Source organism: Nicotiana sylvestris, chromosome 6, assembly GCF_000393655.2.
Source record: "Nicotiana sylvestris chromosome 6, ASM39365v2, whole genome shotgun sequence".
NCBI classification, from domain to species: domain Eukaryota; kingdom Viridiplantae; phylum Streptophyta; class Magnoliopsida; order Solanales; family Solanaceae; genus Nicotiana; species Nicotiana sylvestris.
In genome coordinates this window covers 151,983,466-151,996,596 of record NC_091062.1, presented here as the reverse complement: position 1 = coordinate 151,996,596, position 13,131 = coordinate 151,983,466, and the positions used below count along the sequence as shown (strand labels likewise).

Genomic DNA, 13,131 nt, shown 5'->3' with positions numbered 1-13,131 from the left:
GAGTGAAAAGCATAGAGTTTGTCATCATAAAAAAGGGGGAATTTGTTAGCCCAAGCAAAGGTGAAGTTTTGAAGACTTATAAAGGAACTCAGACATGGGCCAGGTCCATCTTATGAAGCACAGTTATCATAAACTCAAACATGTGAGATGAACGTGAAGGAGACAAACCTAACTTATCAGAAGTGATATCTCCTGATCATGATTGAAAAGGTTGTATATTGGATAAGGAGAAAGACTCCTTACACAAAGAGAATACGGTTTAGGAAAAGGATAGAGTTAAAGTATGAGATCAACTAGAACTCTTCCACCATGAAAGAGTAGCATCAGTATCCTAGTCAATCTCTAATTGTTAACTCCTTAAATATTAGTGTTGTTCTCTTTTACAGGTAATGCACATAAGCAGAAGTTAAACGTGAATTGAGAGCAAAATAGCAAGGCAATTTTACAAGAAATTTATGTGTGATTCAAGCGTGCAAACTTGAAGCTACTTGAACCAGATAGAAGAACCAGTTCCAAGTGTCTATATTTTATTCTAGTTCAATTGTAGTGGGTGATTTTACATTATACCTTTCATCTTATTTAGAAGTAATTGTAAGTTTCCAAGTTAGAGTTAACTTGAAGTTGTCGCAACAGTTGAGGTTGTATGCCACAACGGGATTAGAGTTAATCCTAGGTTTAAAAAAGAGTTTTTTGTAAATGTAGTTTTTGGCTCAGCGATTTTAGTGGAGAGTTTGGGAAAATCCTACTGGAAGGTGGGTTTTGGTTTTTTCACCTTTTGAGCAAGGTGTTTTTCACATAAAATCTTTGTATTCTTTATTTTCTGTATTTATTATTTTGCAACAGTAGTAGTTGGAACACATAGAAGAACCAGGTCCTTCTATAATCAAGTTAAGTGAAAATTGGGTACCACACAAATCATCCCCTCCCCTCTTGTGTGGTATTGAAGTATAAAACATCAGGTCTGTACCACTCCCTAGGGTGGGCATGCCATGATCAAGGTAAGCCACAACCATCCTAAATGGCTTTTCTCTGCTATCTATGCTAGCACTCACTTACATGATAGAATTAGATTATAGCAAGCCCTTGAGGATATGGCCTCTATCTATAAAGGAAGTTGGCTTGTATGAGGGGACTTCAATGAAATCCTAAAATCCAGAGATAAGCATGGGCGGGAATAGCATTAGTGCTAATAGAAGAAACCATTTCTGGAGTTTCCTCAGCCACTGTAAATTAGTTGACCTAGGCTTCAAAGGCTCAAAGTATGCATGGTCCAACCAGAGGTACACCAACAGGCAGGACCTTATCCTTGAAAGGTTGGATAGGTGCCTTCCCACTGAGGACTGGATTAAGTCTTACCCAGAAACCTTAGTTACCCACCTCCTCAGGACTCACTCTGACCGCTGCCCTCTTCTTTTAAGCATCACCAGCCACCAACACAGTGATGATAGTAGACCATTTAGGTTAGAGATAATGTGGTGTGGCCACCCTGACTTTCACAACATTATGCATAATAGTTTCACCTCTACCAATGACCTGTTGGAAAATACCAAAACTTTTAAGGCAAATGTGACCACATGGAATAAAGTAGTGTTTGGTAACATCTTCCACAAAAAGAAGCACATTCTAGATAGGTTGAATGGCATTCAGAAAGCTAGTGCTTACCCTTTCAGCTCCTTCTTGCAAAACCTAGAAGCCAATCTCCAAGCTGAATGCTCAGCAATCCTCCAAAATGAGGAAGATTGGAAGCTGAAATCTAGAGTCGATTGGCTATCTCAAGGTGATGCTAATACCAAATTCTTCCACACTATCACACTCAACAGAAGGAGGAGGAATAAGATTCTTAATTTAACTGATGAGGTGGGGAATCAAATCACAAACCCTAAACTCATCAAAGAAGCTACTAGAGATTATTTTAAGAACATCTTCACCACATCCCATACATCATCCACCCATAAGAGAGGTCACAGTGAGAATATTCCTCAAACTCTAACTGACAGCATGAGGGTGTCCCTAGACCAACCGCTTAGAACTCTGAAACTAAAGTAGTCATGAACTCTTTCAAATCACTCAAGGCACCTGGTCCTGACGGGCTGCACCCATTATTCTACCAAAAATACTGGTCCATCCTATCAACCCATGTCAACCAATTCTGCCACAAAGTCTTTAACACTTCAACCATGCCACCTGAAGTTAATAGAACACTCATGTGTTTGATCCTTAAATACCAAAATGCTACCCTTTTAAAGAGCTTTAGACCCATAGGGTTGTGCAACACAATGTATAAATCTGTCACAAAAATAATAGTTAAAAGGATCAAACCTATCCTTCAAACTATTATTGGGCCATCTCAGGCAAGCCTCCTCTCTAATAGAAGAGATTCAGATAATGCCATAATTGTTCAGGAATACATCACCCATTTCTAAAAGATGAAAAGGAAAAATGCAAACATGATCCTCAAAATTGATCATGAAAAAGCCTTTGACAGACTTCAGTGGTCTTTCATCAGGGACTCCCTCATTTTCTTCAATTTCCCTCTTAAGCTAACCAACCTGATCCTCTCATGCATCTCCACCTCTTACATATCAATACTGGTCAATGGAAGCCAAACTAATCCTTTCAATCATATAAGAGACATTAGGCAGGGAGACCCAATCTCCCCTACCTCTTTATCATCTACATGGAAAGGCTCTCAAGAGACATTGACCAGGAAGTCCTTAAAAAGGAATGGCTCCCAATCACCATCAGTAGGAATGACCCCAAAATCTCCCACCTATTTTTTGCTGATGACCTCACTTTGTTTGGCAGAGCTACCAAAAAGAACAGTGAAGTTATCCTGACTACCTTGGAAGAGTTTAATAATGCATCGAGCCAAAAGGTAAACGTCAAAAATCTAAGGTTATCTTTTCTAAAAACTACCATGAGGATTGGGCTAACACGTGCAGCTCAATGTTAGGAATTAGGAAAAGCAATTATTTTGGTAAGTACTTGGGCTTCCCATATCTTCCATATAAGGCCCACCAACAGAGAATTCCAATTCATTCTTGACAGTATGAACACCAAACTAACAGGATGGAAAACCAAAATGCTTAATATGGTTGGGCGTACAACTTTAGCCAAAGCAAGCCTAGGGAGCATTTCCAACCATGTCATGAGTTATATTAAGCTATCGTCCCACATCTCTAACCAGATTGATAGAATCCAAAGGAATTTTATCTGGGAAACAACTGCTGAAAAAAGGAAGCTTCATATGATCAATTGGGATGCCATCACCAAGCCTAAATGATGTGGAGGCCTGGGAATTCAGCAAGCACTCATAAAAAATAAAGTTAGCATGACCAGTCTAACTTGGAGGCTTTACAATAACACTGACACCATGTAGGCTAGAGTTCTGATTGGAAAACACTATAGTGAAAATCATACTAGAGCAAAACCAAAAATTAGGACTTGGTAGTGTATTCAGGAAGGCTGGAAAGTTTGCCTTAAGGCCTCTAGATGGATTGTCCACAAAGGGGATAGAGTCAACCTCCTCTCTGACAATTGGATCCCATGCACCCCCTCAATAAACTCATCTAGGGGCCATGGTAGAGCAACGACCTAACCATCAAGATAATTCTATCCTCAGCAATGGGGAATGGAATTTTGATGCATCCACTACCCCATTCACATAGACATCAAGCGTGTGATCCAATCTACTTTCATTCTCATATCTTCCAACTCTAAGGATCAGCTCATATGGAACCTCACCAGCAATAGGCTTTTCCGCTCAAAATTAGCATACAATCTGATTAGTTCTGAAACCAACCTCTATTCTTTTTATGATGATACCTTCAGCTGAATCTGGAAGCTAAAAGTTCCCAACAAGATTAAATTCTTCATCTGGATGATGCAACATAACAGACTCCCCATTGTCATGCACTTAAAAAACATAGGATTAAATGTCAATCCACTGTGCCATTTCTGCTCCTCTAGTGTGGAAGATATCTGCCACATCTTCTTCGAATGCACCAATGCCAAGGCATTCTGGAACTCTCTAACTATGAAATGTATCAATGAATCCTCCCATCCACACCTTCAATTCTCAATGACCCACTGGGAGGATACTTGGCACAAAATCAAGAGCATGCAGTTCAATAATGCTATCACCTGGAAATCTCCGCTACCATTATGCTTTTGGGGACTATGGCTAACTAGGAACAACAACCTTTTTATAAACAAAAAGAACAATGTCCCAGTCAAACAGACTATTGCTAGAGCCACAGAATACTATAATGTTGCAGTGCAACATAAGGTTAGGACTGGAAAAAAATGTGATCCATATCAAATGGAGTCCATCCCCTGCTGGCACATACAAACTCAACATTGATGGAGCAGCATACCCAATATCCCGAGTAGGGGGAATTGGGGGGGGGGGGAATAATTAGGAACAACATGGGTGACTGGGTTATGGGCTACATGAGAGGCCTACCCCATGCCACAGCCCTTGAGGCTGAAATTCAAGCCCTATGGAAAGGGCTAACACTGACACTCCAGCACAAGCTCACACCACTTATAATCTCCACTGACTTAGAACAGGTTATCAAAATGATGAAGGAAGGGAATTTGCATTTTTAGCTCTGTTATTCATGAACGTGGGTCCTTGATGGAGCAGTTGGGGAATCCAGCACTGGAGCATGAGTTCAGGGAACAAAATCAGGTGGCAGACCTCCTTGCAAAGGAAGGAGAAGGGAAAAAGGCTTTTGATAGGACAGAAGTTTTGACAGTTCCTTCGGTGTTTGTAACAAGTCACTGTGGGCAGACATCCTAGGAATTATATTTGTCTGTAATGTAAATGTAAACAATTATGTAGGACAAGACAATGATAACGAAACAATAGGGAGCATCAGCTCCCAAACAATGTTATAACTATTTTTGGTATGTATATATAATTATCCAGTTCACAAACAAAAAAAAGTTACAGACACTTTGTTTAATAAGTTATATATAAATCAATTCTTAATTTTATACGCATTTCAAATGATAGATTTAATATAAGGACAAGTTACGTTATCCTCTGCGAAGGATTGAAGGATAGATTTATCATTTAGAGTTGCGACGCAAAAAACAAATTATATTCATCTAAACCTAAATAAAATTGACATTGGAGTCCCGTCGAATGATTTATGAACAATTAATTTGTACTCTAAGAAAGACTAGCCAACTACCACAAAATAGAGTACATGATGATTATGGTTACGTAACTCAATAAAGAGTTTGAAAAAAAGATAGTTTTATTGAAGTACATCAAATAATTCTGGCTGTTATCCCGGGAAATGAATTAGGACAAATTGACCTAAAACTACTACATATAAGTTATTTGAACTTTTAATTTGGCATAAATATTTGGGACCCCTAGATTTGACAACTTTTGTTTTGTATTTTCTTACACTTCATGTGATCTTTAACACCCCCTGAACTTGAAAATTTGATAGTCTTGACCCTTTTAAATGTTGATGTGGCAAAAAACGTGAATACACTTTCTTAATTAGATGCGTGAGAGGGAAGAAAAATCGAAAAATTAGCTTGCAAATGGAGTATTTTAAAATTTTAATTGCTATATAATCAAATATAATAATTTATTTGTTCCAAATATATTTCTCGTTATTTCTTCTTAATATAGATTGCATATTTTTTTCTGAATTGTATTTTTTTCTTAAATACAATGAATATATGTTACTATGTAATTCTTATCTTTTTTGCCGGTCCAAATCTACAAAAATTAGATAAAACTCTATTTATTTTAGCCAAATGAAAAAGAAGATTTAGCAAAAGTAATGCAGTTCAAATGATATATTTTCTACAAAAAAAAGTATTGTATATTTTTATTTTTATTTTCATGCAATGATTATTTATTTAAATTATGAATTTTGTTTTAGTCTAATTCGCAAATATTTGCTCGAAATTTTATTATTCTTAGCTAAAATTCTTATTTAACCAATATATGGAGTTCCAACAATGTATTTTTATTTTTTTAAATGCAATGATAATATGTTCTAATTGTGTATTTCTTCTTTTCCTGGTCAAATATATAACAGTAACTTGATTAAATATCATTATTTTTAGCCAAATAAAAAATTATAGTCAAAATAACGTTGTTTCAAATTTTTTTATCCATATTTTAGCACGAAAAAAATAATTTAAATAATTGGTGGACTTAAAAAGATAAATATATATATTATTGTGAAAAAATACCATATGAAAAAAAAATTCATGTGGTATTGCGGGTCGAGCCTATGTAATTGCCAAGTTTAAGAAGTGTTAATGACCACATGAAATTTAAGGAGGAACTAAACAAAAGTTATCAAGAGAGTCCCGAACTATTCTGACTTTTAATTTTGTGAAACAACTCAGTATTCCATATACGAGATCTACACTCAATTTGCTCGGTTTTAATATTGCACGTTTCTTATAGCAAAAATATTTTAGTGTATTGCAATATTGACATCTCAAATTTCAATTTTGATTTAACAAATAAATACTTGCCAAAACAAGAAGAAAGCAAATGAAAGAGCAATTCAAGGGGGAAAAACTTTCCCAAGAATATAGCTCAAAGATCTGCTTAGAGCTGTATATTTATATATTGTGATCTACCACAAACTTATACATCACACTATTATAAGGTTCTACAAGACTTAAACGTATTATGTGTAGGTGGCATCACCAATCACTTGTTATTCTCATCCTGCCGATATGCTTTTGCTGAAGCATAACCTTGACCAACAACTGCTTAAAAATCCTTTCCTTTTCCTGCATTACATAAAAAACAAACATGTCTTATTTTAAGTGGGTGGGTGGGTGGACGGGTGTTTCTTTAATGTCACAATAATAATAAATGCTAAAACAATCAGAATCTGATTAATGATCTGGTATCTCAACAACTACTTCTCTTTTAAATGCAATGTGCATACTCAGCAAAGCTTCTAACAATGATTAAATGAAATATGATAGTTTTTGAAATATATTATAATCGACTAATGCTTTCCATTAGAGACAACTCACAAAACTGGTTTTCTTGGATCTAAAGGTTTCCATTCTTTGTTTTGTTTCTGTTCTGTTCTGTATGGAAGCAGGATTTCCCAGAATCATCCAACTAGTGAAGTGACCATAGAATAAGTTAAAGAGAATGTATTGAATAATCTACTTTAAACTTTTTTTTTAATCTTTAAACTCGGACAAAACATATGGCAGGAACACTCCCAAGATTACATGACCAGGGGTGAAGGTAGCATGCATGTAAGTTACGAGTTTGGCTAGACCCAGTAACATTTTGCTCGTATTCTACTTATATATTAAAAGAATTACTCCTAAAGATGTACAAATATTAAATTTCCTGGTAACTCTAATAGTCAGTGCTCAAATCCTCGCTCCACCTTTCTACATCCCAAGTCATTTTAGCAAATTCATCGTCCGTTAAAATTTTCAAGCAGTGGCAGATTCAGACTTTAGATATTATGCATTATAAGTTGAGAGAATTAGTTTTGAAGTATATATTTAATTCTATCTATACTTATTTTTGCGAATATTTACAAAAATCGATCTCAAAATATTAAATTCTACTGAACCTGCGAACCCATGTTTGGATCCCCTTAGTGATCACAAGAAATATCCAGATTTGTTTGAATTGAAAAATTAAGTAATGAAGATATATACCTGTTGCTGTTATTTCTGCTATTAGTGCTACTGCTAGAAGTGCTGCCACTGCTTCTATTTCTGCTACTACCACTCTCACTTGAACTAGAAAATCTCTTCTTCCACCAGTCTTTTTCCAAACTTTTTGAAGAGTTTTCACACTCTTCAAGCTTAGGAGAAACTTTATTAGTTGTATTTGTTTTTCTCTTTGATCTCAAAGGAACAGGGGAAACCATCTTCAGAAATAGCCCTCCATTGTCAAGACTTCTACTTTTCATCATTTGATTCTTCTTCTTCTTATTCATGTTGCTACTCTCTTGCCTCTTTATCTTCACCCTATGCTGCACAACTTGGTTTTTCTCCTTATTCATTAAGCAATTTTCTTGAGATTGAAAGGATGTAGTAGGCTGCTCAACAAGATCCTTTAATGAAAGCTCATAGCAAGATTCAGGCATGTTCTTAACCATTTCCATTAGTTCCCATTGGCCTCTAGCTATGGCTTGAGCTCTAGAACTCGGCGAAAGTGACCGATAATTTATACTATGATGAACTGGACTTATTGGAGGGCTATTTTGCCATAAGGGTGGTGATGAATCACCAGATTCAGCACCACCATCTTCATGTTCTTTCATTTCTTGAATTCTAAATTGAATCCCTTCTCCACTATCATTGTTAGTCCAATTGCCATGCTTTTTTGATACTTCGAAACCAAAATTTAGAGGCTCCCAATCGTCATTTGGTGTTTGTTTTCTTGGATCAAACATGACTATTAGAGGGAGGAAATGAGGTGAAGAGAAATAGGGAAGATAGGAAGAAGTGGAAAAATCATGAAAGAGTATGTATGAAGGAGAGGAAGGTGTGTGTTATTGATGTGTGTTTGGTCCATTTGTCACTTTCATTTTAATAACAACAATTTTTTTATTGGTGTGTGTCTCATATCTTTTGTTTGTAATGTTAGGTCCTTACTTTAACAAAGAAAAATTCGGTTAAAATTTTAGGAGAGAGAAAGAGGTTGAAAATTAGTACCCTAAAAGTAAAGTTGTCCAAATAAAGTAAAGTATGAGTTCGAAAGCATAATCAACAATAATATGAACCACATACAACAACAATAACAACAACAACAACGGCCCAGTATAATCCCACAAGTGGGGTTTAGGGAGGATAATATGTACGCAGACCTTACCCCTACTCCGAGGGGCAGAGAGGCTGTTTCCAGGAGACCCTCGGCTCAAGAAAGCAACAAGAGACGATATATTAGTACCATCAATAGACTCATAATAAAATAACAGCAATATAAGAGATACGAAATACGGAATACGAAATACGAAATAGATGGATGGTATAGTAAAAACCAGCAGATAAAGCCCTGCATCAGTAGACGACCAATATCATCCTCAGACTAACTCCTAACTGGCTAGTCTCACTCTATTATGATGTTGAAATATTCACAACTTTTCCCTAACCTACAACCTTAATGCTCGACCTCCATAATTCCCTTTCAAGAGTCATGTCCTCAGTAATCCTAAGTCGCGCCATGTCCTATCTGATCGCCTCTCCCCAATACTTCTTAGGTCTCCATCTCATTCTCCTCGTGCTTACCACAGCCAGTCGCTCACACCTCCCTACCGGTGCATCAGTGCTCCTCCTCTGAATGTGCCTGAACCATCTGAGTCTTGCTTCCCGCATCCTGTCCTCCATGGGAGCCACGCCCACCTTCTCTCGAATATCTTCATTCCTAATCTTATCCATCCTTGTATGCCCGCATATCCACCTCAACATCCTCATCTCTGCTACTTTTATCTTCTGGATATGTGAGTTCTTAACCGGCCAACAGTTAGTCCCATATAATATAGCAGGCCTAACCACTGCTCTATAAAACTTACCTTTTAGTAACGGTGGCACTTTCTTGTCACACAGGACTCCCGACGCTAACCTTCACTTCATCCACCCCTCCCCTATACGGTGTGTGACATCCTCGTCGATCTCCCTGATCTCCTGAATAACCGATCCAAGGTACTTGAAACTACCCCTCTTGGGAATGACTTGAGAGTCAAGCCTCACTTCCACTCCTGCTTTCGTCGGCTCAACCCCAAACTTGCACTCGAGGTATTCCGTCTTCGTCCTACTTAACTTGAAACCTTTAGACTCAAGAGCATGTCTCCCAACCTCTAGCCTTTCGTTGACACCGCCCCGTGTCTCGTCAATTAGAATAATGTCATCAGCAAATAGCATGCACTATGGCACCTCCCTTGAATATGATGAGTTAGTGTATCCATCACCAGGGCAAATAGGAATGGGCTGAGCACAGACCCTTGGTGCAACCCCGTAACAACTGGAAAATGCTCGGAGTCGCCTCCTACTGTCCTAACCCGAGTCTTAGCTCCAGCATACATGTCTTTAATCATCCTAATGTAGGCAACTGGGACCCCTTTATCCTCTAAGCAGCTCCATAAGACTTCCCTAGGAACCCTGTTGTACGCTTTCTCCAGATTAATAAACACCATGTGGAGATCCTTCTTCCTATCCCTGTATTGTTCTACCATCCTCCTAATAAGGTGGATAGCCTCTGTGGTAGATCGCTCCGGCATGAACCCGAACTGGTTGTCTGAAATAGACATCGTCCTTCGCACTCTCATTTCTACCACTCTCTCTCAAACTTTCATGGTATGACTCAATAATTTGATACCTCTATGGTTGTTACAGGACTGGACATCACCTTTGTTCTTATACACAGAACCATTGTACTCCACCTCCACTCTTCAGGCATCCTATTAGTCTTGAATATAACATTAAACAATCCAGTAAGCCATTCCAAGCCTGCTCTACCCACACATCTCCAAAGTTCAACCGGAATTTCGTCTGGCCCGGTAGCTCTGCCCCTTCTCATCTTACGCATTGCCTCCATGACCTCATCGATCTCAATGTCCCTACAATTACTTAATTCATGGGGACTGTCGGCATTCCTCAATTCCCCTAGTACAATATCCTGATCCTCTTATTCACATAGAAGTTTATGAAAGTAGGTCTGTCACCTCCTCTTAATCTGGTCATCTCCCATCAAAACTTTGCCGTCATCATATTTTATGCACCTCACTTGGTCCAGATCCCGAGTTGTCCTCTCTCTCACCTTAGCGAGTCGGAATAACTTCTTCTCCCCGCCTTTGTTCCTTAGTTCCTCATACAGACGAGCAAAAGATGTCGTCTTAGCCTCCGTTACTGCCATCTTCGCCTCCTTCCTAGCTACTTTATACCTCTCATTGTTCGCTCTCTTCTCCTCCTCGCCAGTGCTCCCTACTAATATGAACCACATATTGCTCGAAATATATGATATTCTTTTGTAGCAAAAATATCATGCTAGAAAATTAAGCTTTATTAGTGTTGTACGTTGTGCTGTGGTGATTGTACTACTGCATTTGATTGAGAGGGGATGAGAATGTAATGGCTTTCAAGATGGTTGGTTGTAGGGCCTCCTTTCCTCCTGAATTTCCTGGTTTTTGTCTTGCATTGTGGAATTAATTATGGCTTTAGTCTCCTTTTTTTATATGGCATTTAAAGAATCTCTTGTCCTAGTTGTCTCGCAACGTATCTTTCTAATGGAGAAATCATTGCTTGGTATGCCAAAATATATTAAGCTTAAAGTAATACGCCTCTTCTTTGCTTAATGGAGTAAGCTAGCTCTAAAAATCTTTGTTAGAGTCATTCTAACTTTCATGTATTACCAAAAAAATGTACTACTGAATATGCTGCCCGGTTTATTAAGATTATTTAAAATAGAATAATACAATTTTATAATTGAAAATTCTTTAATTTTGACCTCATTATTTCACCCTAATGGCATGCCCTTAGAGACATAAAAGTGTAAAGATCACAAATTTTATACATATGTTTAGTATGTGCCAAAAGTCGTTCGTTCTTCTTAAATTTTATATCTAATTAAATAATTTCAACAACAATAATGACATATGTCATATGTCATTATTTGCAGCAACAGTCTATTATACATGGCTGGAAAGGAACATGCGAAGGTTTCAAAAGCAATAAACTACATATGCAAGGAGAGTTCGAGAGATTGTATTGCAGTTTTATATCAAAGGCCAACAAAGGAGTAAATAGAAGACCTTATTAGAACAGTTAAATAGATTTCCTACTTGAGGCAATGTATAACATACTAGTCTATTAGGAAAAGAAACAGAATTGTAGTACTGTAATAGGAGTATTATAAAGGGTCTAGCTCTAGAGTCCCATGGGCTAGCGGATGTACATATTTTAATTGGTTAAATACAAAAAATTTGATTTGACCAAAAAAAGAAAAAGAAACTTTCAGAAATCACTATGTTTTAGGGGTTATTAGCTAGTTGTAGCTACCATTTACTATATTACTTCCTATAGCTATGTTTTCAAGTTTTTAGGGTGTATTCGATGTATTTAAGCTACTGTATTCATGAATACAGTAGCATTTCTCGGCGTAAAACAGGGGATTACAGCTAGACAGATTATTGTAGTCGACTGTATTCACAATATGTATTTGTGAATACAGTAACGTAAATAGCGCAATTCATGGTCTATTCAGCTGTTTTTAAACGGAAAGTGAATCAATTAGCACAATAGACTCCTAATATAACTCAACAAACACAATTATAAATCTGAATACATAAAATACATAAATTACATTAATTAAAAAATATATGAATACATTGAAGGAATAGCGACACAGTGAATACAATGAAATACATGGAATACAGCGAGATACATTGAAATACAATGAAAAAAAGAAAACAATGAATATAATGAAATACATAGAATTCATCGAGATATATTGAAATACATTGAAAAAATATTAACAGAATCTTCAAGTTGCTCGGCCCCAAACTCTGTTATCTTTGTTCAAGAACAACCCTAATGTCGTCTCGTCAAGAGGGCCGCGATAAAATTTCTCTAAATAACGGAACCGATTCGACTTCCACCCAAAATCATCACTTCGAAAGCTTTCTGCTTCAGAGTCTCAACAATGGCGGCTTCGTTACAATTACTGCAACACCTCTCAACCAACTCCAATTTCATTCAAAAACGCTGCCCAAACACACCGCTAAATGGGGTACTCTTCGCTGTTTCGCGGCCTCACCCACCAAAAGCTACGACATCACTCTTCTCCCCGGCGATGGGATTGGAGCTGAAGTTATTTCTTGTGACGACCCGAAGGGTCATCACCGTAGTTCTTCCTTGTTCCGTGCTTTCGAGGCCTTGAAAACCTCACTTTTAGTTGCCTCGATTGGCGTGCGTAGTTCGGGCGCATAGCCGAAAAGTTTTTATGTTAGAATATGTGAATTATGTGAAACATTTGATGAATTTTGGTATTAATATGCATAATGTTGACTTCGGTCAACATTTTGGGTAAACGGACCCGAACCTGTGATTCGACGGTCCCGGAGGATCCGTAGAAAAATATGGGACTTGGGCGTGTGCCCG

At 37.5% G+C, this 13,131-nt stretch overlaps 3 protein-coding genes across 3 annotated transcripts; 1 reads left to right on the top strand and 2 right to left on the bottom strand.

Annotated features, from left to right (window-relative positions):
* Window positions 1-1,164: 1,164 nt before the first annotated feature.
* LOC138871491 (uncharacterized) lies at window positions 1,165-2,046 on the top strand. Its single transcript, XM_070149371.1, has one exon. It carries the CDS (start codon window positions 1,165-1,167, stop codon window positions 2,044-2,046), a length of 882 nt encoding a protein of 293 aa, XP_070005472.1.
* Window positions 2,047-6,456: 4,410 nt separating this feature from the next.
* Window positions 6,457-8,550, bottom strand: LOC104227217 (uncharacterized). Its single transcript, XM_009779411.2, has 2 exons — window positions 7,687-8,550; window positions 6,457-6,783 (listed from the first exon to the last, which is right to left on the bottom strand). The coding sequence occupies exons 1-2, from the start codon at window positions 8,427-8,429 to the stop codon at window positions 6,714-6,716; spliced, it is 813 nt and encodes a 270-aa protein (XP_009777713.1). The 5' UTR covers window positions 8,430-8,550; the 3' UTR covers window positions 6,457-6,713.
* Window positions 8,551-9,600: 1,050 nt separating this feature from the next.
* On the bottom strand, window positions 9,601-10,283 carry LOC138871490 (uncharacterized). The gene is made up of 2 exons (XM_070149370.1): window positions 10,035-10,283; window positions 9,601-9,900 (listed from the first exon to the last, which is right to left on the bottom strand). The coding sequence occupies exons 1-2, from the start codon at window positions 10,281-10,283 to the stop codon at window positions 9,601-9,603; spliced, it is 549 nt and encodes a 182-aa protein (XP_070005471.1).
* Between the last annotated feature and the right edge of the window lie 2,848 nt (window positions 10,284-13,131).

What these genes read in the sequence shown, in the direction of transcription:
- LOC138871491 (XM_070149371.1), top strand. Translation starts at nt 1,165, where the DNA reads ATGGGCGGGAATAGCATTAGTGCTAATAGAAGAAACCATTTCTGGAGT.
- LOC104227217 (XM_009779411.2), bottom strand. Translation starts at nt 8,429, where the DNA reads ATGTTTGATCCAAGAAAACAAACACCAAATGACGATTGGGAGCCTCTA. An exon ending in AGCAGAAATAACAGCAACAG is followed by an intron (nt 6,784 to 7,686) that starts GTATATATCTTC and finishes TATGTAATGCAG; the next exon opens with GAAAAGGAAAGGATTTTTAA.
- LOC138871490 (XM_070149370.1), bottom strand. Translation starts at nt 10,283, where the DNA reads ATGTCTATTTCAGACAACCAGTTCGGGTTCATGCCGGAGCGATCTACC. An exon ending in ATGCTGGAGCTAAGACTCGG is followed by an intron (nt 9,901 to 10,034) that starts GTTAGGACAGTA and finishes GAGGTGCCATAG; the next exon opens with TGCATGCTATTTGCTGATGA.